General features: G+C 45.4%; 1 protein-coding gene across 1 annotated transcript; it reads left to right on the top strand.

Moving 5' to 3' along the window:
* Positions 1 to 1097: 1097 nt before the first annotated feature.
* On the top strand, positions 1098 to 18300 carry LOC310809385 (SH3 and cysteine-rich domain-containing protein 2-like; the record flags this gene model as incomplete). The annotated part of the gene is made up of 11 exons (XM_083676619.1): positions 1098 to 1181; positions 8191 to 8545; positions 9895 to 9989; positions 11029 to 11113; positions 11685 to 11800; positions 12171 to 12231; positions 12363 to 12460; positions 12588 to 12676; positions 14280 to 14331; positions 15273 to 15410; positions 15616 to 18300. 11 exons carry the CDS (start codon positions 1098 to 1100, stop codon positions 15712 to 15714), a joined length of 1272 nt encoding a protein of 423 aa, XP_083532745.1. The 3' UTR covers positions 15715 to 18300.
* Between the last annotated feature and the right edge of the window lie 4067 nt (positions 18301 to 22367).

Genomic DNA, 22367 nt, shown 5'->3' with positions numbered 1-22367 from the left:
CATTACAGGACAGGTGCACTCGAAAAGGTTGTGGAATGCTGGTAAAGGAGGTGAGACAAGCATGACACCAAACTAATGGTGTGAAGGCTGCTTAAACTTTAAATGTGTTCTCTCTAGAATCAAAGTGAGCAGGTGAATGGGTTCAGTAGGATATACAAAGGTGTGTACATTCAGCCTCTTGGCTTTTAAAAATGTGACCTGAAAAACTGTAATGCTCTGCTTTGGAACAACCATAGCCAACAAGCTCAATCAGGAAATAAACACTACACACTCAGGGTTTGGGTTGTCTATGGGTTACTGTATTTCTATTTCACTAACTGTTCGGTACCGCCTCCCCTTAATGAATTCTCTCACAACCACCAATCGCAATTTTAGAGTATATTGATATTAGCATAGTTGTAAAGACTGCTCCAATCATGTGCCACGGACGCACGGGGAGGCGTGACACATTTTGCGGTTAAATTGAATTTATGTCAGCGGAACACTGCAAGCAAAAGATTTGTCGAAAGGATACCGTAACTACAGGAGCTAAGCTTGGACTTCAAAGACCTCCAAGCAAATAACGTGAACGATTTGCCATTTAGGAACAACCAAATGGACGTGCCACAGTTTCTGCGCTAAACCAGAGGTAGTGGAGTCGCACAAGCTGGTTCCAACATGCAATATTTGGAGGAGAGTTTACAACAGTAGTGGAAGCCACAACCTTATCCAGCAGTTAACCGACTTGCTTTGCTGGAGAGGATATAGTTCCTTACAGGTGCGTAACGGGAAAGTTCAATCTCTTGGATGTCGCCACATAGATTAGACCCGTCTCGAATCCATGTCCTTAAATGCCTTTAGTCGGATCTAAACATGTGGTAGCCTATACATATCAGATATAAGCCAATGTAGTGTGGCAAATGGTCCACTTAGCCTACAATATTCGACCTACTCGCTCTGCGCGCGAATCACTCAAACGTGAATGTCACATATTATTTAGCTAATTTCCATGGCTTAATTGGACATTTTCTTCAACTCATATTTCAAGGAATATACCAGCAACTCCACGGTATTTCGAAACTCAGACCTCAGCCGACTATCCCGCCTTGAGAGGACGGATGATGACGGAGAACAGCGAGCTGGAGAGCGAGCCGCAGCTCCAACGCTCGCCAAGCAGCATGTCCATTCAACCGGTGTCCAAGGCAAGTAGCCTGCTTTCATTTGCTCTCTCACCGGCCGACAACCGTTTCAGACCGTGTTAAAGTGAGACAAATTTAAAGGCGTTAAACCACAAGGTCCAGTTGGGAACTCCGGTCCACAGTAGGTGTCCGTTGTCTTTACGCAGACAATTTTAAATGAGACTGCATGGAAATTATGAGATGTGCTGGTGTTTGAATGGTTGCATTGATTAAGACGAATATTCCTGACTTGAGATAAATAACACACATTGTCTAAATATGTAGAAACAAAGCCTTCAGACTTTGTTTAGCATAATAACATATAGGCTGTGTGACGCTGGGGTGCAGGTGATTTCACTTAATACATTCCTCTAGTTTGTTAAAACAGAATTATTAGTTTATATTGGTCTATAACTCGTAGTTTATTAAGCCTTTTGCATTTGGCTTCTCCCCCCACATTTGTCCATTGTTGACTTCAATATAGTAGTCTGCAGGTGTATGTTCTCTAAGTCACTAGGAGAAAATCACTCAGGTCTGATGTAAGAAGGCAATCAGTGTATTTGGTGTGTGTGTGTGTAAGTGTGTGTGATAGAGACACACACACACACATACTAACCTTTTGTGTGTGTTTTTCAACAGTAAAATGTGGAGTTTGTTAGATAATGATTTAAGCACAGACAGCCCCAGACGAGATATTTGAGGAGGGAGGGGTCAATTGGGGATGCAACTGAGGCAAACTGTTACACAATTCAGAATTCAATCACTCAAATGAAAGCAGCATTTTTTGTATCCTTTTCTCAGATTGAGGTTAAGGTTAGAGCCCATTAATCATTGCACTAATGCCTAGCCTCAGGTGTTCAAATGATGAGGCTTTTGGATTGAATTGGACGCAACCAAGACTGTATGAAATGTTGTTCTAAAAGCTAACCTTGGAGGTTATGAACCTTGGAGCCAGGATAATGCTGTATTCACTGGAAGTGCCGTTTAAGTACAGACACACATAGGCCTTCACACTGCAGTCATCAGTCACTTGACGGAGCATTACAAATCCATTTACAAACCTTTTTCGCCAGGTTTGTATTGTCTGGTCAACAGGCATAGAAATCACAGATTCTATGACTCTGACTCAACGTTCAGATTCCACACCAGGCCGGGAGTGATTAGTCATTATGATATTGAAATCCAGTAATGTTCCTGCAGTGTTGTCACATCGTGAGAAAACACGCAACATTGTGTATGTGCTGTGATCTCTGTCATTCTACGTCAGAAAGACGTAGTAGAGGGTAGTAGAGGGATGGGTCTCTCTCCTCCTGTCTTTGTTTGCCGCTCAGCGAGCTCGTGGCTCATCAGACGCTGAAAGAGTGAGCTGCCTGTGGCTACAGTGATTGGTATTCACATGCACTCTGCCATGGAAACCGGTACATCGGACCACCATTCAAGAAGGCACAGATTTGCCAGGCATTACAATAGCTGTTCAAGGATCAATTTTCTACCTCATTGTTCTCTGCTCTGTGCTCTGCTCTCCCTTCATCACAGCATTACAGGTGAAGGTGTCCTGCAGGTTCATTATGTCACATTGATTTGACTCTATCACCTCAAATCCCATCTCTTGGGTTTGACCTTCTTGGTGTTAAGGTGATAGGTTAATTGCCATTTCTTTCGAGCCTCCCATTAAATGCTTGAAATTCGATACTACGGCGCCCAAAGAGTCACGGAGACACTTGACCGCTGGAGTCTATTAAGAATCCATTTGATGAGCTCTGGTCTAAATGTCAAACCCATTCTCTACAAACAAACGGATCGCCGGGCAGGGTCTGAGCCCAATGGACTGGGTGTGATCCCAGGAGGTGCTGGGGTCTAATTGAAAATCTATCACACACACACACACACACACACACGCACACACACACACCTTACATCTATCTTTTTTTTATCCACACGCATAACCAAACACACTCCTACAGATAAGGCGGCTGCTGCTGCAGGGAGTCATTTTGAAGTTATCTGATATCACCAAAACACTGAGCAGTTCCGTGTGTCCGTAATATGCTTTCTATCTGATAACGATGACAGGGAGTGACTCAATCAGATAACAGATGCTCCCTAGATCTGCCTGTAGCCTGTTCCCAACTTAGAAGGATGGCAGAAATAGAGATTAAGGAGAGTGCCAGAGAATAAGAGGGAGGAGGGCTCTCGAGTGGCGCCGCTGGCACACAGTGGCACGCCTTGGCCTGTGTCCAGACTGGCAGAGGTGTGTGTGTGTGTGCGTGTGTGTGTGGAGAAAGGAACAGATGATCTTATGGAGGGCTGGGTGACAGCTGACAATATGGCACCTTTCTGAGAGCCAGCCCCCATCAACACTCCCCCCAGCCTCTCTCCATCACGTCTCCTGACCCTACAGGTGTTTGTCTGTATCGCTGTTATGTTGCGTCCGCCCCTCTGACATTTTCCTTCGGGACATAACAATGTTGCCATTTAATTTGCATTGTAATGTGTTGTTGACAAGAAGGGGAAGTGTATCTGTACAAATATGATGTTACCTCATTATTATTTCACATATGCCACATACGTCCACATTTCTAAATTGGGTTGAAACACACACCCACGCACACACTCTATCACTTGCTCACCATCCCCCCTGTGTGATTGACAGCCTGTGTTGTCTGTTCTGGGTCTTGCATGTGGACCATGATTGGGGGAGTGTAATGGGCGGGTGATGAGCTGTCAGGGTGAAGGTGACGAAGAGTGCCCAGTGAGTGTGTAGGAGAGGAGGGAACAGGCATCACTGCTGATGTGGTGGGGGAAGGGAGGATGGGGCCAGAGGGAGACTGTAACAGGAACAGACTACCCTTTTATCTGGCACTTGGTTTCAAAGGGACCTGCAAAGTATGTCTGAGAGAAACAGAGAGAAAAGCGTTTGTGTGTGTGTATGTGTGTGTGTCTGTCTGTCTGTTTGTCTGAGTGTGTGTGTGAGAGAGAGAGAATGAGACAGAGAGGTCCAGATAAACTGTGTGTGCCTATGCATCTCTTATCTCATATTCATAGTGTGATTCTGCTGGGCCATCGTCATGCATAATGAATAGCTTTAGTCTAGCAGTGAAATCTTATGGCATTATCCAACTTCATATCCCCCTCTGTGTTCCTCGCATAATGATAAAGAACAAAACCCCATATCGCACTTTGTTCTGAATACCCTGATTGGCTACTTTCATTCTCTCTTCTCATTCTCTGTTCCTTTTCATTTGATTGGACCATTGTCATGCAGCAGCACAGGGGTTGACCGGTGTTCTTTTTAAAGGAAGTCTGGTCGGACAGATCGGAGGACAAGCTGTTCTGTTAAAGCACACACGTGGTTGTAACATCTGCAACTGCTGCATCACTTCTGCATCTGCTGCACCCACAAATGCGTCATGAATAAACCCTAGTAGTGCAGAGATATGTATCACTATTAGAATAATGGCTGGACGCTTGTCAGCATTTTAAATGGGTCCTCAGTTGAGTTGACCTTTTCCCTTCCATTCCTCACTGGCAGACTGGAGTACTCTCCATCTAACTTACCTGACCTGGAGAGTACTCCATCTAACTTACCTGACCTGGAGAGTACTTCATCTAACTTACCTGACCTGGAGAGTACTCCATCTAACTTACCTGACCTGGAGAGTGCTCCATCTATATGCAATATACAGTGTATTATGTGTTTTCCATCATCAGTCTCTAGTTTAAAAAACAACAACAAATACAGTGCCCTGCATAAGTAATGGGACAGTGAAGCATTTTTTCTTCTTTTGGCTCTATACTCCAAAAGTTTGAATTTGAAATTTGATTTGAAATTAAACAATTATTATGAGGTTAAAGTAAAGATTCTCAGCTTTCTCACTTTTTATGTATAGTCCCCCTATTTCAGGGTACCCAAAAGTGATGGGACAGTTTTATCAAATGTCCAAAAGAAATAAGATTAAAAAAGAAGAGCTATGAAAAAATAAACAAGTAAATACATGCATAAATTGATCATGAAGAGAGTAAAGACTGAGATCATGGTTAAATTAATACAAATGATTACAAATATGCTTATAGAGGTTTTGATTTGTAAAAAAAAAAAGGCTATTAATGAACATAGATAGGCGAACTCCATCTTACCCTGACCTGGCCAGGAATACTCCATCTAACTCCAACCTTGTTGTAGCTGAATTTATTATTGGTTTAACACATACTTAAACTTATATAACTATGAGTGATTGTGTGTTGCATGGTGAGTCATGTGTCAAATAACTACTGGGTCCTGAGGGAGAACTACTGAACTACTTTCTGATGCAGTAGTGTGGGTTGTAACAAGGTTGATGTATGTGGTTGTCAGTACGGTCCTAAGACTGAGCTGTGCACTAGTTTGACAAAACACTGTGACTCAGATAGATAAAGGGTGAGGCTGAGGAAAGGAAAATGTTCCAGGAAAAACATTCCAGCACCTCAAAGACCACAAAGCATCTGTCACCACAGCTTTGAATCAAACTTATCAGAGGAGCCCCAGCGTCACTGAAGCTACTGTTCTGAAGAGACAACACAACACTCCCACTCCCCCTGTGCTGCTTGCATCTGATAAACATCTGAACTGACAGGAATGTGTGTGCTTGTGTGTGTGTGTGTGTGTGCGCGCAACGCATGTGTGTGTGTGTGTGTGCGCGTGTGTGCGTGCGTGTTTGTGTGTGTGTTGTGTATGTGTGTGTGTTGTGTGTGTGTGTGTGTGTGCTTGTGGCCTCTATCCAGCCATCATTAATTTACACTTGAATATGTTTCCCAGCAGGTTATTTATGTCTATACTCTGCCTGTCGCTTCTCTTGGGCTTTCTTCTCAATCCTCCAGACAATACACACCCAAGGGACGTGTCTGTGCGTGTTATGTTTGTGTCCTCGTTTCTCAAATTGAAAGTTGTTGGTAGACAGATGTGTCCTATACTCCCATTGTCTCTCCCATGGCTGCGTCGTTGTTGGCTATTCACTCAGCACAGTTCTGACCTGAGTTTAACAGGCGCTTCAGGGCTCCTGCCGGGCAGAGGCTGAAAATCCATGAAGAGAGAGAGAGAGAAGCTTTCTCATCTGAGGCTGTTCCCTTCCTTCGGCACTCTCTGGCATGATTGCCATCTTGATATTATCATTAAACTGCAGGGGGTCGATACAGTATCTGACACTCAAAAGGGTTAGTTCACACACACTGAGCAACTGGGTTGTGTTTGTGGGGATCTCTGGTGAGGCTTGATTAACTCCCTGACATGTGAAGGGCTTAATCCACATCAAGACGATAGGAATACAACAACAGTTATGATCTGGAGTACTGTGTGTTGATTGTATAATGAATTCAAGAGGTAGCATCATGTTGGCTTTGCGTCAGACCGGTGGGCCCTCTTAGCTAATATTAAAACTGAGGTTAACGGGGATTTTTCAATCATGCACAGACGGTTGATTGGATTAGCTATAATTAGCTGGGACATGTGTTCCAGCACGGATCGGGCTCCGCCAACGCTCAATTCCTCTGATTGACGGTGCTTGTGCCTCCTTACAGGAAACGGTGGTGGGTGTGTCAAACAGACAAAGGCTGGCGGAGGTAGAAATAGGAGGACGGGCTCATTGTTATGCATGGAGTTCACTTACATATACAGGAGAACACTCTAGAAGTCTCTCTCTGTGTCTCTCTCTCTCTTACACACACACACACACACACACACACACACACACACACACACACACACAAGACAAACTCTTATCTACTATTAGATCTACTATTCCCAGAGTCTCCGAGGTGTAAACAACAAGTCCCAGTAAAGAGATAATGCTGTGAGCGCCGGCAGGCAGGCAGGCAGACACACAGACAGAGTGAGTGTGTGTACACGGAGCGTCTGTGCCGTATTGATCACCTGCCTGTCTGCGCCGCTCCATCCATTCCTCCAGGAGACCACACCCTCCCTCTCCTGAGCTCTGGATTATAATTCCTCTGCATTATAACATGGTGACAGATACTCCATACCACCGTCCATTACGCTGAACCTGACTCCACTGGCTCCTGTTGATCTGTGACCATCAATATCTCTGACCAGAGGAGGACGTCAGGGGACATGTATTTATTAAGACAATCAATGCAAGGCGGGGAGAGGGGATGATGGCTCTGACACGTGTTGACTCCATCAGTCATGTAGGAGCAGGCTGGTCAGGAGAGGTGATAAGAGATGAATGAAGCTGATCATCATCTCATGAACAGGTGAAGGTTGCTGTATAATCCCACGGGGTGTGTGTGTGTGTGTGTGTGTGTGTGTGTGTGTGTGTGTGTGTGTGTGTGTGTGTGTGTGTGTGTGTGTGTGTGTGTGTGTGTGTGTGTGTGTGTGTGTGTGTGTGTGTGTGTGTGTGTGTGTGTGCGCGCGCGCATTTGTCATTATGCCTATAGGGCCAGCACACGACAATGATACATAGGGTATGAAAACATCCTGCAGTCTACATCAATCCATTCTGTGAACATGCTCAGATCAGATTAGCAGCCCAGAGGATCAGCTGCTGATAGCCGGTCAGGCGGCGCTGACAGCCGGTCAGGCGGCACAGACTGCCTCACTTTCTTTTTCGTAAGCACCTCCTCTGCCAATGATCCGAGGGAAAATGTTATTTACCCACATCAGTGCTCAATGTATGGATGTTGGCTTTTCGCAGAAAGGCTTATCATGTTTTAAACCCCCAGCCAGCTAGGCATGTCAGCAAACTGGAAAACATGAAACCCAAGCTGCGGGTTCACTAATCCCATTTCAGCCCTCTGCCCCTGTGAGATTTAAATCACTGTTTTTATAGTGTTGTTTTCCTAGGGGATGTTATTACACAAGTAATCTCTGAGCAATCATCCTGACGTTATAAAACAGTCTGTATTGGTTGATACTGAGATTGCTTGCGTTTCATCTTGGGGTGTATTTCATACCAGTTATTGTTCCCTGAGGCTTTTAAGTGATATTGCCTGCCCTGAAGTTGCTGCTCATCCTCACCTCCTTGTCTCCCTGGCTCTGTAGCTCCAGCGACTGAAGCGCTCCCTGTCCTTCAAGACCATCATGCGCAGTAAGAGTGTGGAGAACTTCTTCCAGAGGTCCTACAGTGACGCCCGGATCCCCGCGGACTTCATCACCGATCCTCCACCCCCCTCCCCACCCCTTCCGGGCTCGCCGCTCGCTAGCGACGGCTCGCCCTCCCTCTCCCCATCACTCAGCCCCAACCCCTCCCTCTGCTCCCACTCCCCTTCTCTATGCCCCTCCCCATCGCTACCCTCCAAGCCCCCCCCTCCGTCCCGCCCTCAGGTGACCCACTGCTTTCAGGAGCACGTGTTCCGAAGGCCCACCAACTGCCAGCTCTGCAAGCACATGATCGTGGGTAAGGTACCAACTTTACTCCCAGGCTTCTCACCTGATTAGGCCGCAGTGTCTGGAGAGTGTGCCGCTCCTCTCAGCCATCTACCCTGGTAGAGACTGCTCCTATCCATTACCATGATAAGACATTATTGAGTGGCTAGACGAGACGTCATCGGCAACACTCCACTAGGAAGCTAATGACTGGAATAATCATGTCAAACCACTTACACAATCATCCATACGCATCCATATTGAGTAGCAATATCAATGTAATACTGTCCTATGAATGATACGGAAGCAAGCATTAGATGGAGAAAGACTGGAATTCTTCCAATAGAAAAGCGGGGAAGCATAGAAAAACCCATACCGTTCCACGCTCGTGTTCCATTTTGTGAATTCATGATTTGAATTCAACAGCTGACAGTCAGTGTACTCATGTGTCCTTTGTTTGATATGCTGCCTGTGTTGAGGTGACTAGAACAGTCTCATACTACCTCACTCTTCCGTTAATCTACTTCCTGTCACAGTGATCGATTGCGGAGGCTACTCAGCTACTTTTTTTTTGCTCAAGTGCTCTGCGGTTGCATACATCAACAGTTTTTTCTTCAACACAGCATCTTACTCCAGTTGTACGTCCACTCTCCCAGCCCCTCCTCTGCCTCACAGTCTCCTTGTCCAGCTTGTCGAGTAGAATTGATCTGGCTTCAACCCAATCACAATTGTTTGTCTTGTCTTTGTTGTGGCTTTGGAACATAAGACCCATGTCTAAGTCCCCCCAAAACAATATGTTTGGTCACAGTGACTAAGTAAAATTGAAGTGGATTTAAATCTGAAAGAATTGTACATTTAAAAAACGTAGCTGTATATCACAGCATAATCTTCCCGCCCCGTAAATGTACAAAAACCGTCAGTGCAAAACTAATTACAGGAAGAAAAGGGCAGTAAACATCTCTCTACGCTGGGTTTTTGTTAAGACGCTGACAATTAGATGACTCAAAGCCAAATCGATTACGGCTGAAATTGTCTCCAGCTGGTCCCCTATCTCTTCAGGTTTTGAGTGGCACCGTTGATTATTTTATAGTTAGCGGAAACTCTGCTCGCAGTGCCAGCATAATATAAGTGGGGCACTGCTTGATCAACTCTCCCGGGGTAGAAAAATTACTTTTACGTCAGAGAGGAACCTGCTCAGTTCAGAAGCCAATGTTGTTCCTCAGTGCATCATGTCTCTCCCACAGAAACACTGGCCTTGTTTTAACTTGTTATTTCCTCTTTCTCTTTATTTCCTCTTCCATTCTCTGCATCAACCCCCCCCTCTCTCTCTCTCTCTCTCTCTCTCTCTCTCTCTCTCTCTCTCTCTCGTGCATTCTGTAGGTAACTCTAAACAGGGTCTTCGTTGTAAAACCTGTAAGATGGGCGCTCATCTCTGGTGTACCTCAGAGTTATCCCAGAAACCGTGTATTGGGAAGGTGAGTCTGACACACACACACACACACACACACACACACTGCAACCTCTGCAGTCCTGGCCTCAGGGCTGAGTAAGTACTTCTCAAGGTTCTATCCATGTGTAAAAGTGCTAACAAAACACATACATAAGGGCAGTGAATCCGTGTGTGTGTGTGTGTGTGTGTGTGTGTGTGGGGGGGGGGGGGGGGGTCGGGGAGATATACTGCTGATGCTGGAGGAACGGCCCCGTTAATCAACGGTCAGACCTCTTCCTCAGGGACCACTGTGTGCTGTCTAATCAAAACCACATTTGATCTTTTTATATATACATATCTTTGTAAGGAGGGCAGACGACATTGGCATGCAGTGCAAGTCAAGATCCTTTGAAAAATGAATGAGGCGGTTTGAGAATTTGACAAGCAGTTGGATCAAGAAGATCCATGGAGGTTTATAGATGGGTAGGGAGTGTATGAACAAGGGAGGGGCAGAGAATGAGGGAGATATGGGAGGATTATCTATGATGAGCCAGAATATCTTTGAAAGGAACAAAGGAGGTTATCTGGGATCCATCCATCTTGCTCTGCCCCCGTGTTATGACAGTGCAAATAGCTCATCTCCAAGTCAGTGTGGGGGAAAAAAATCGATATCTCCACTGAAACAGTCACTGTGTCTAATTCAGTGTGAAATTGTGTGTGTGCGCGTGCGTGCGTGCATGCGTGCATGCGTGTGTGTGTGTGTGTGTGTGTGTGTGTGCATGTCAGTGTGTGCAAGTGTGAGTGTGCTTTGAGATACCAGTAATCACTTGAACCAATGCAGGTTTGACTCTGAGTGGGTTAATTGACCTACAATTAGCAGCAGATGTTCTTGCTCTAAACTTATTTTGACATTTCTGCCAACAAAACTCGCACTCTCCCTCCCTCTCCTTCTCCAATTAATTTACTTAAAGCAACTTCATAAAATAGACGAAATAAAAACAGACAAGCACGCCACCAGCCCAGCCTATAAACAGGAAATAATGGACACAGAAAATCATTACATTTCTCCTCCTCTCCTCTCTTAGTCCGGGGCGTTCAAGCGTAACTTCAGTTCACCCATGCTCGTCAATGAACAACTGGCTGTTGTCAAGGAGGTCCAGCCCACCCAAGGTGAGTATGCTTGGTAGAGTGTGAGTGTGTGAGTGTGTGAGTGTGTGTGTGTGTGTGTGTGTGTGTGTGTGTGTGTGAGACTCATCACTCCCAGAGAAAAAGCCCCATCTGCCCTCCATTAACTCAGTGTGGAAAAGGAAAATGACTGGCTAAACATCATTAAGATCTAAATTGAAATTGGTGGGCTGTACCTGGAATGAATTAGTCCCCCCTCTACAATGCGGCTTAGACATCATACCTTGCTATAAAATACCCAAGAACACAAGCTAATGCTTCCATTTGATATCACTCACAGCCAATACAATGTTGTTGTTTTTTTTTTGTTTTTTTTTACTGCTGCCCTCTCTCAGATCTTAAGTGGGTCACTCTGATCTGGTCTGTGTCATTAGAGCTAAATATAGACCCCCTAGGCCTCCATTCATGTATTTCGACCTGTGATGGCAGTTATATGTGTATTATCCTATTATCTGATGCTGCTTCTTAAGAGGGTTCTCTCTTTCTCTCTTTGTGTGTGTGTGTGTGTGTGTGTGTATGTGTGTGTGTGTGTGTGCGTGCGTGTGTGTGGGTTCAGAGGCTAGCCGGGCTCGTGTAGACCCTGTGTACGCAGCCTTGCGCTTTGGGACGTCCCTGGCACAGATGAGTCGCTCCAGTTTCGGAAGCGTGTCAGAGTCGCCCACTCGTAGCCTGGTATGACCTCACCTTCTAGGATGTGGTCGGGGGGGGGGGGGGGTCCATCCATGGGGACACACAGGCCTGTTGATGACTACCTTTTGACACAAGCTTCATCTGTAAATGACCTTATCCTCCAATATAACTTCACCACAGACAGGCTTTGTTTTAGAAGTGAGATTGATTTCGAGTGAGAGACAGCTTGCTGGTAATATTGTTTGACAGGACAGTTTATGAGAGTTAGAACTGCTGCACAGCACTTTGTACATCCTGAATAATTTAAAAGTGCAGGATTTTTAGTCCCATTGTGGCGTTGTTCACTCAGTTCCATCTTTTCATTTTGCGATGATTTGTTTTTATCTCCTTCTTTCCTTCGCAGGGGGAGGGAGGGGAAGGAGGGGAGGAGAAGGAGCAGAGACAGTACAGCATGGAGGAGGAAATGACACAGGGTAAGAGTGTGTGTGTGTGTGTGTGTGTGTGTGTGTGTGTGCGCGTGTGCGCACACGCGCGCGTGCGTGCGTGTGATGTTTACGTCTGACCTGATTGTTCGGCCTGAGTGACCATCTTCACTCCCTGTCAGGAGACTTCCCTCTCCCTGAGACTGAGAAGGCTGAGCCAGAGGACGGGGCTGGTGAGGAAGCGCAGGTGCAGACTCCTGCTGATGAAAGCATAGTGAAGGTACTTGTCCTGCGCATCCCTCTCCAGTGTTTTGACACTGTGCAACCACTATATTTAGCTACACCTTTTTTTTTCTGCCTGGTATGCGTTTTTGTATTTGACTCCCTCCTCCACCGTCTCTGTCTAGGTTCCCAAGCGGATTGAAGTTCACTCCATCCACACTTATGTAGCGCTGTACAAGTTTCTGCCTCAGGAGCAGAACGACCTGGAACTACAGTGAGTGAACCAAGGGCACTGGATTTGTTCTACTGTGTGTCAGTGTGTATGTATGTCAGTCTGTATCTGTGTGTGTGTGCGTGCATGTACACGTGTGTGTGTGTGTGTGTGCGTGTGCATGCCTGTGTAGGTGTGTGGGTGTAAGTGAGTGAGAAAACCAAGGACACTGTGTGTATGTCAGTGTGTATGTATGTCAGGCTGTATTTTCCCCCCCCCCTCTGTGTTTTAGTGTGCGTGCGTGTGTATCGTGTGCCAATGTATTTGACTACATCTGTCATGTCTGCAGGATTAAAACGTCTCTACCATCTGTAGAGAGGACAATGCAATGCGAAGGCCTCCTTAAGGACGTCTAATTATAAACACAACGACTATCACCGGCTCTACAAAAAGCTGGCTCGTAAAATGTGTTCACTGTGGGGGGCCCCGAATAAAGATACTCGACGAATTAGGAATGATAAAATAAAGGGAAATGCAGAGAGGCTCAGTGGAAGAGAGAACAGCTTGAGACCAGCACGGGCACAGAGGGAGAGGAAGAGACATGGGGGGGGGGGGGGGGGGGGGGGGAGATGGGGGGGGGGGGGGGGGGGGGAGAAGCAGAAATGCACGCAGAATAGAGAGAGGGGGATGGAGTAAAGAAAAGAAAGGGAGAGAGGGAAGATGGAACAGTGAAATTGGGGCAGTGTGTGTGTCTGTTAGGAAGAAGAGGGCAGGGCCGTGCAGGTAGGAGAGAAGTGTATCGCCATGGGGATGGTTCGCAGCCATCTGGTCTCACACTAGGGGTTGGGGTGTGGGTGTGTGTGTGAGGGTGTGTCTGTGTGAGGGGTTTTGTAGGTACAGTATGGGAGCGGTAGAGGGTGTTGGAATTGAGGTTGTTCTAGCTTGCATGCGTGTGTGTGTGTGTGTGCGCACGTGCGTGCATGCGTGTGTATGTGTGACAGGGACATCATATAAGGCAGTAGGAAGAGCAGACACCCGAGGGACTCCATATACAGAACTAGTGCAAAGGAGACACTAGCTCTTCTCTATGTATGTAGGACAGAGTGTGTGAGTGTGTAGAATTATGTCACTTTGTACTGAACTATGCACTTCCATAGAAATCCAGCTATATATATATATATCTGTAATTTGGGACAAGCTGTAATTACAGCACAATTAGTTTCGACATCATCGTCATTGATCAAAGGAACTAAGCGGAACTGTCACTCCAATGACAGCAAGAGTGAATAGTCTTGAAAGGTGACAATGGATCCATTACATCAATTATAGAATGTGTTGGCATTTACTGTAGGTCACCTGGTCCCCACCTCTGAGTCATCATAGGCTATGCCCACACCTCATCACTAATCCACCATCTGAACAGGTGGACAACCTTCTGTGCAAAGGCTCTCTGTGGTGTCAAGTAAAAAAACAAAACATACTGTATATACCTCTTCCGCAGTCTCCCTATAAGGTTTCCTTCCCCCTCTTTATATTTGTATAATGCTGCTATCTCTTATGTATTATCTCACTATTCCTGCTCTCCCTCTCCCATCCTCTCCCATCCTCTCCTCCTTCCCCGCTCCCCCTCTCTCTCTCTCTCTCTCTCTCTCTTTATTTGTCTTAGTCCTGGTGACCGCGTGCAGGTTACTGATGATTCAAATGAGGAGTGGTGGAAGGTGAGTAATAAATCATGTGCATCCTCCCATCTGTGTGTGTGTGTATGTGGTAGTGTGTGTTTGTGTGTGTGTGTGTGTGGGGGGGGGGTTGTGTGTGTGTGTGTGTGTGGTTGTGTGTGAAAAAAGGAATTATTCCTTCTTCTAGCATTGTGACTGCCAATAGCCCCTGGTCCTAGCATAGATTACTTTTTCTTATGATGACTGATTACATAGACAAATGTATTTGTTGTAAGTCGCTTTGGATAAAGGCATCTGCTAAATGCCATAAATGTAAATGTAATGTAAAATGTGTGTGTGTGTGTGGTAGTGTGTTTGTGTGTGGTAGTGTGTGTGTGTGTGTGTGTGTGGTAGTGTGTGTGTGTGGTAGTGTGTGTGTGTGTGGTAGTGTGTGTGTGTGTGGTAGTGTGTGTGTGTGTGGTAGTGTGTGATTGAACACCTGCCTCATTTTTGTCTCTGATAAACATCGAGGCGGTGCGAAATAGAAGATAATTTCCTCCGAAAATCCATTTAACAGTGGAGCATAATGAATTTAAGTAGAGTTGCAACCTGAAAGGGCTTTTTTATTGAGTGTGAGCATCAGTCACTACCAATGGAAATGTTCTTGATGTGTCGCAGGAAGAGAGGAGAGATTTTTCAGTGCCTGACACTCTGCTCAACTAGAACACAGAATGAACACTTCCATAGGCTCTTCATTTACAGTAATGGGACTTTAAACACGGCACTAGACACCCACGTGTGAACAATACCAAAACAACAGTCATACACTCAACAGTTATACATCTCTTTTTGGCACACAGTAAAGTGTATTATAATAATATAATATAATTATAATTATAATAATAATTATAGTCTCCACCTGTCTCCTCACACGCAGGTTTTTTCACGAGGTGATCACCATGGATACGGAAGCATGTTTATTGTATGTGTCATGTCTCCAACAGGGGAAGAGTGGAGATAAGGTGGGCTTCTTCCCAGCTAACTTTGTCCAGAGGGTGCGCCCGGGGGAGAGGGTGTGGAGGGTCGTCCAAGTGGCCTCAGGCAGCCGAGAGATGGGTCACCTGGCAGTGAAGGAGGCTCAGGTGAGAGGAGTCACACCTCTCATCTTTCTTTTTTTGCCCAAGATTTATTCCAAACTCTTCACCTTTTTGTTTGAGCCTTCCTAATCACCTTCTCTCTCTCTCTCTCTCTCCCTCTCCCTCTCCCCCTCTTTCTCTCTCTCCCCCCCCCCCCCCCCCCCCCCTCTCTCTCTCTCTCTCTCTCCTCCTCTCTCTCTCTCTCCGTCAGATCTGTGTGGGGAAGAATGATGACAGCGAGGGTTTTCTGAAGCTGAGCAGTGGGAAGAAGAGAGGACTCGTCTCAGCAGAATCCATAGAAGAGATCTAGATCTCTGGGTTGACATCAGCCCCCTTCCCCTACCCTCCCCACCTCCCCCTCAAAGAAACACCAGGTCTAGGAACAACCTCAACCATCTCCTCCACCCTACAAACCAGACGCCCAACCCACCACCTTACCCTCTCACTGGGGGGGCAGTGACAGACAGTCAAGCCTGTTAAGACACGGTGATGCTCCTGCTACCTAATCCTTGCTGACTTTCTCCCATCCAATCAAAGTAGCCAACAACCAGGACTGGAAAAAGTTGTCACCTCCTCCAGTGTGTGTGTGTGTGTGTGTGTGTGTGTGTGTGTGTGTGTGTGTGCGCACGTTGTCATGGGCAACCGGAGCCCTCCCTGCCCCATTCGTTCCTAGCTGTACGTGTGTTTTAGAGTGAACTGGTTTTACCTGCAGTAACTTCGGTTAGGCTAAGACCTGCTGCTGTGGACTCCAGTGCTGCCCTCAGGACCCCTTTCTTGTCTTTCTCTGGGCGTCACTCATGGACCTGGTCCCTTTTCCCGTCCTCTCTCGCTGGATGTACAGAGACTGAATGGACAGTCACGCAGAGAGAGCCTACCAATGGACAAGGTGTCCAATGAATGTGGAGTTGAGTCATTACTTGGGAGAGATGAGTGGCTCCTTTCTCTGATGCCCTGTATCTAGTGTCCCACTCATGATGACATCATGACAGATGAGAGCCTCTCATGATTATGCTTTCCCAGCATTCTGATGTGACGATTATGAAAGGTGATGGGTTGATAATGCATGGATGAGGATGTGCCTGTTTTAATGTCAACCATGAGTGTCAGTGAGATGATAAAGATACTGGAGATGATTGTAGGTCTGTCTTCTTTGTTCTGCAGGTGCTTGCACTCTCTCTCTTTGTCCTTTTCTTTGGTTCACCCCCCCCCTCTCTCTCTTTCTCCTGTTCTTGCTGTATCTCTCTCTCTTCGTTTCTCAGTGTTCATTCTGGTCCCTAGGCTGGGATTTGACTTCAGCTTAATTTAGACTGGCACAGAACTCGAGCCGCTCTGCAAGGACAGGCAGCGGTGGGCACAGCAGAGCAGAGGACACACCATATAAGGAGGGAAACAGATTTTCTCTCCGATCTACAGTACACATTGACTGAACTTTGACCTCTCCTTTGGCAGGTTCTGTAGGGCCACCAAAACAAACACTGTCATTCCTAGTGTATGAGTGGAGATAGGTATTTTAGGATCAAGCTCACACTTATGGAAACCGTTTTTTTTTTTTCTATTTCTACATTTATGAAGAATGAAAGCACGCTGGGACTTTCTTAACCTTTTGGGGGGATTTAGCAAAGCAAACAAACATCTTTTGAAAAGTAATAACTTCCCCGCAAGGACTATTCGTTGGATATGTTTATGATGAGAACATATGGGACACAATTAGATGTATACCCTCATTTGTTTTCTGATTGTACCATTAGTGATTCAGTAGCAGAGACTGTAGCGATGTTTATGAATAGAGTCAAGATACAAAGTTGAAAGGGCAGATGAAGAGTGTCTTCATGTCTGTTGGCTTTTCTGTCCTGCGCTTCACCATTGGAAAACAAATAGGAGCCAACCGGGTGGAAAAGCACGAGATGAACAGATCTTGTGACCGTGAAGTCAGGGTCCCACTGTTAGCCTGGTGGAAAGGCTGCGAGGGAGATGGAGATATTCAGAGTTATATGAATGAAGGACGTGACCCTAAGTATAACCCTTATGAATCCAATGTGACTGTATGCAGGTTGTTTCTCCCACGGGTGCCAAATTCATCAGGCTCTCGTCTCTCCATCCCTCTCTCTCCTCCGAGCGGATTGGGCAGTTTTTACTGCGAGTGGAAGGGGAGACTGGCGGCACTGTTTTGTATATGTAGGCATGTTTAAGTGGTAGGATTATGAGTTGGACGTGAATGTTTCAGATCAGATGTTATTGATTTTGAAAGATACTCTATTTATTTGTACAGCTGAGACACATAGTTGTCGTACCGTTGGGATCGATGACCAATAACGCGTTCCCTCCGCGGTAAGATAGGAATACAATATGTATCTAGGGTAATGGAAGAACAATAAAGATATTGTTTCAATGTTTTGTTCCTGTCATTGTGCATGTTAATGATCATCATTTAGTCTGTATTCTCAATACTGTAATACTGAATATAGGCTTCACTTTCAATTGTAAAAACCATAAAAGGAAACACTTTATTTCTCAGTGACCCCATACTACTCTAAACCCATATGTTAATATGCTGATGTAACACCTGAATAAAGTGGTACCCGATTAATTAAACCCTGTTAGCCCTTTGGCCTGGCAGTATGTGTATGAATCAGACCTCTCAATCAAAAACTAACAGAGTCACAGAGAACCACAGTATAGAATCACTGGGTATAACACTGGACGTATTGTTTGTTTAATTGTTTAAACAATTGTTTAATTTGTTAATTTATTCTAAGACAGTCCTTCACCTTCTGTGGACCCTATTTGGTTCTATATATTTTATGTAAAATTTCTTGTGTGTGTACATGCCTAGTAAGTGTGTGTTTATGTGTGTGTGTGTGCGAATGTAACCTTAGTTCACTGTCACTGGAAGACCACATGCCTCAATAAAGATCTTTAACCTTGAATGAAACTTTGGTTGTATTACTGTTGTATTACTGTTGTATTACTGTGTATTACTGTTGTATTACTGCTGTATTACTGTGTATTACTGTTGTATTACTGCTGTATTACGTGAATCACTGTCTTAGTTCTCTTTCACCCTAGTCTCATGACTCATTCTAATCTTTTTGCTTTCTCCCCACTCTCACTCTCTCCACTTTCATCACCACCCTCCACTTCATCTTTTACTGTAAATGTTTTGAGGACACCTCAATACTCAATCTAAACTACCTGGTCTAGGTTGAATCACAGCTGGAGGAGGGAGACCAGAGTTCCAATTGATTTTTGAGAGATAATTTGTATTTTCCAAGTCCTGTTTCAGCAGGGGAAAACAAAATGATTTTGACGTAAAAAAGGAACTGCCTGTTCAATGTGATTGCCAATATCTGTGTGTGTGTGTGTGTGTGTGTGTGTGTGTGAGAGTGCAAGCAGGGGTCTGCTACAGCAGAAGGGGGCTTTTGGTCTCGTTGCGTCTGTCTGTAGTAACCATCATCTGCCTAATTAGTCCCTAGGGAGCAGAGAGTGGGAGTGCATGCTGAGTGATACAGTATTAAATGTCACACACATACACACACACAACACACACAACACACACAAACACACACAACACACACAACACACACAAACACAAACACAACACACACACACATACACACACACAACACACACACACACACACACACACACAACACACACACACACAACACACACAACACACACAAACACAACACACCCTCTCATAAAGAAAAACCGGGCTAAATATAACGTTCATACATACTGTATGATTACAAATGGTTGTTTTGCAGTTTTCCCATCAAGCTGCTTACTGAGGAGATTTAACAGTAAGAGAGAGAGAGAGACAGAGAGAACAGTTCCATGGAGCAGCATAGCCAGAGAGATGAGCTGTGCATCAGTGGCATCCTCACCTATGACTAGGCTTGAGAAAAATGAATCACACAGTTCATGTTGTCAGTCTGTCAAAAGTGCACTCTTTTTTTTCTAGGAGTCCTAATGGGCACATATATTAACAACCGACTAAGCACTGATAAACCAAATAGAGGCTATGCACAGACAAGATATTTCAATCTTGTGCAGGCAGTGAATATGAAAGGCATCTGAAAGGAATATCTTGGCACTCTGTTAGGGGGTATATCTCTGCATAGGACTGAAGTGCTGGTTCAAAGCCTGCTCCAGAGATTGCCTCAATGGTGAGAGAAATAAGTCTCAGTCTCCACCAAAGGAGTCCATAGTCATCAATAGATGATGCGTTTTTACACCATCATTTATGTCACAGGTTCTATTAGCACTTCACAGTGATGCCCATCTGCTCAGAGTCTGTTGATGATCAACTCTACTACTGCTGCTGCTGCTGCTGCCGGGGGTGACTGATTGGCTGACTGACTGACTGACTGACTTTCTGACTGACTTTCTGACTGACTGACTGACTGACTGGCTGACTGACTGACTGGCTGACTGACTGGCTGACTAACTGACTGACTGACTGACTTTCTGACTTTCTGACTTTCTGACTGACTGACTGACTTTCTGACTGACTGACTCTCGTCTTTCTGTCTCTGTCTGCCCTTCTCTGATAATCATGTCTAGTACCCCCACTCTCTGTCTCATACAGTACACACACACCCTCTTCTCCCTCTCTCACTCTCTCTCTCTCTTTCATTTCTCTCATCACTCTCTCTCACTGTCCACCTCCCCCCCCCCCCCCCCCCACACACACACCCACACCCACACCCACTCTCTCCTCTTACTCGATGAATCACTGCAGATGACTGACTCAGTGTCTATTGTTCAAGGCCCTTTTGAATCGGGTCTCTCTTTTGATATGAGTTTGGAATGTTTATTAGGAGGTCTCTGTCGAGCCTTTATCTGTATTCACCCCGACACATTGGGTGGGGGGAAAAAAAACATTGAAATGGAGTGAGAGAGCGAGAGAGCGAGAGAGCGCTGAAATTATGCATCAATAATGCCTCGTCTCTGCTCACTGTTGAGGCTCAGCCCGGCGAATGTGTGACTCTTAAGGTACTAAACAGGCAGTGGGGGGCAATTAAGAATCGTAATGTCTGTGACATTGCAGTGTGTCAGACCTGGCCAGCCACACACAGGCCCTCAGGGTTGATATCGGAGAGTTTGTGGTCCTGTGAAAAATGGTTTGGTCCTGTCTGGGGTCATTATTCTAATACCTCACCCAATTATTCTCATCACTGACAACCTTTTGTGGTGTATTTGAAGTGAATGGCAGGACAAACAAGCTTTGGTGTGACCTAGCCTGTTCTGTCCTGTCCTAGATGCAGAGAGCATAGACAGATTGAGGGAGGAGGCATCATCTGGTGTTGTGTGCTGTGTTGTCTCTCACTGAGCCCCTTTCCCATTGACTCCTCTTCTCTCAGCCTTCACGCTGTTGTGTGAAAGTGTTCCTGTGACAGGCCCTTCACAAAATGGAGGAGTTCAGGACAGACTAATTCACAGGGCTCTGTATCCAGGAGAAACGTTTCATCAAACAAGAAAGGAACAAGAAAATGGAACAGAGGAGGAGAACAGAGAAAACACAAGAGGACAAGATTAAGAGAGAAGAAAGCTCAAATGAATGAGAGTAAATACCTGTGAATCTCCAACTCTCACAAAAACACAAGTCTTTCATACACGCAGTGAAATAGAAAAATATGTACAGTGTACATTCACAGGTACGCACGCACACACGCACGCACACGCACGCACGCACATAAAATCACACCATACCAGGATTATTGTTACATTTCTACTATAAACTTACTTCAGTATTGTGTCACAGTTTTATAATCTTCTCAAAGTACATTTCCTTCCCTCTTATCTCTACCTCATTATAGTGAGTTAATGGAGAAATAAAAATGTGCTCTGTGTCTGGTACTGTCTCAGGTGAAATGGAGTAGTCGTCATTAAATTGGCTGTCTGAAGTCTGCAGTTTACACTTCAATACCACTTCCAATCAACACAGACCCCCACCAGCCCCCTCACCCCCAACCCAGAGAAAAACTCAGTGATTCACCTCAGTAGGAGCCTTTCCGCTCTGGTGCTTGTACTGTAATAGTGCAACAATTTTCTCTCCTTCCATTTCTAAAAGGGAGGAAGAACTATCAATAGGCAATGCAAACAAAGGATATAACAACTGTCAGAGAATCAAAGGACAGAAAACTAAATGCTGGTTAAATGGAAACGTACTCTAAAAATAGCAGGTAATCACAGATTACACAGACGCACACAAACACGCACGCATGCACGCACAAACACACACACACACACACACACACACACACACACACCCACACACATACACACATACACATACACACACACACACACACACACACACACACACACACACACACACACACACACACACACACACACACAGGCCTTTATGGCTGGCACTGCTGACAGGAGCATAAAGAATTCTTCCCGCAACAGAAAGTACAACATACCATTATCTCTATTCATCCCCCTCGCAGTAACAAATGCAATTCAGTTCTCTCTGTGTATCATCATCCTCACACTCAGATAGTTTACCTTTGTGCACACATCTATCCTCCAGTAAATGGAATGTGTCGCTAAAAGTAATGAGATCTCTGTGGATGGGATAGTTTATCTTCTCACCGTCCCTCTGCTCCCTCTCTCCTCTCACCCTGTCATGCATCTATTTATGATCAAAGACAAATATCAGCACAAAATATTAGCTTCATGGAGGACAGACTCCAAAGGGAGGACAAAGGGAAGCGAGTGGCTGTAACACACAGCTTCAAAGCGCATGCCTTGGGGACTTATTTCCACTGTCACACACAAGGGCATGCTCAGTGCCACAAAAACACTCACACCGTCACACACTTATTTTTTTACAGAACCAGCTCAACCCCCCCCCCCCCCCCGAGGTTTGTATTGATTTAGAAGCTATATATTTCCTATCGTTTGTAGTCACCAGGGTACATTCCAGTAAACAGTGTTGAGAAGGTGGGA

Source organism: Argentina silus (genome assembly GCF_951799395.1).
Source record: "Argentina silus genome assembly, chromosome: 9".
In the NCBI taxonomy this organism is placed as follows: domain Eukaryota; kingdom Metazoa; phylum Chordata; class Actinopteri; order Argentiniformes; family Argentinidae; genus Argentina; species Argentina silus.
The sequence above is the reverse complement of the archived record's forward strand: the minus strand, read 5'-3'. Positions and strand labels throughout refer to the sequence as shown.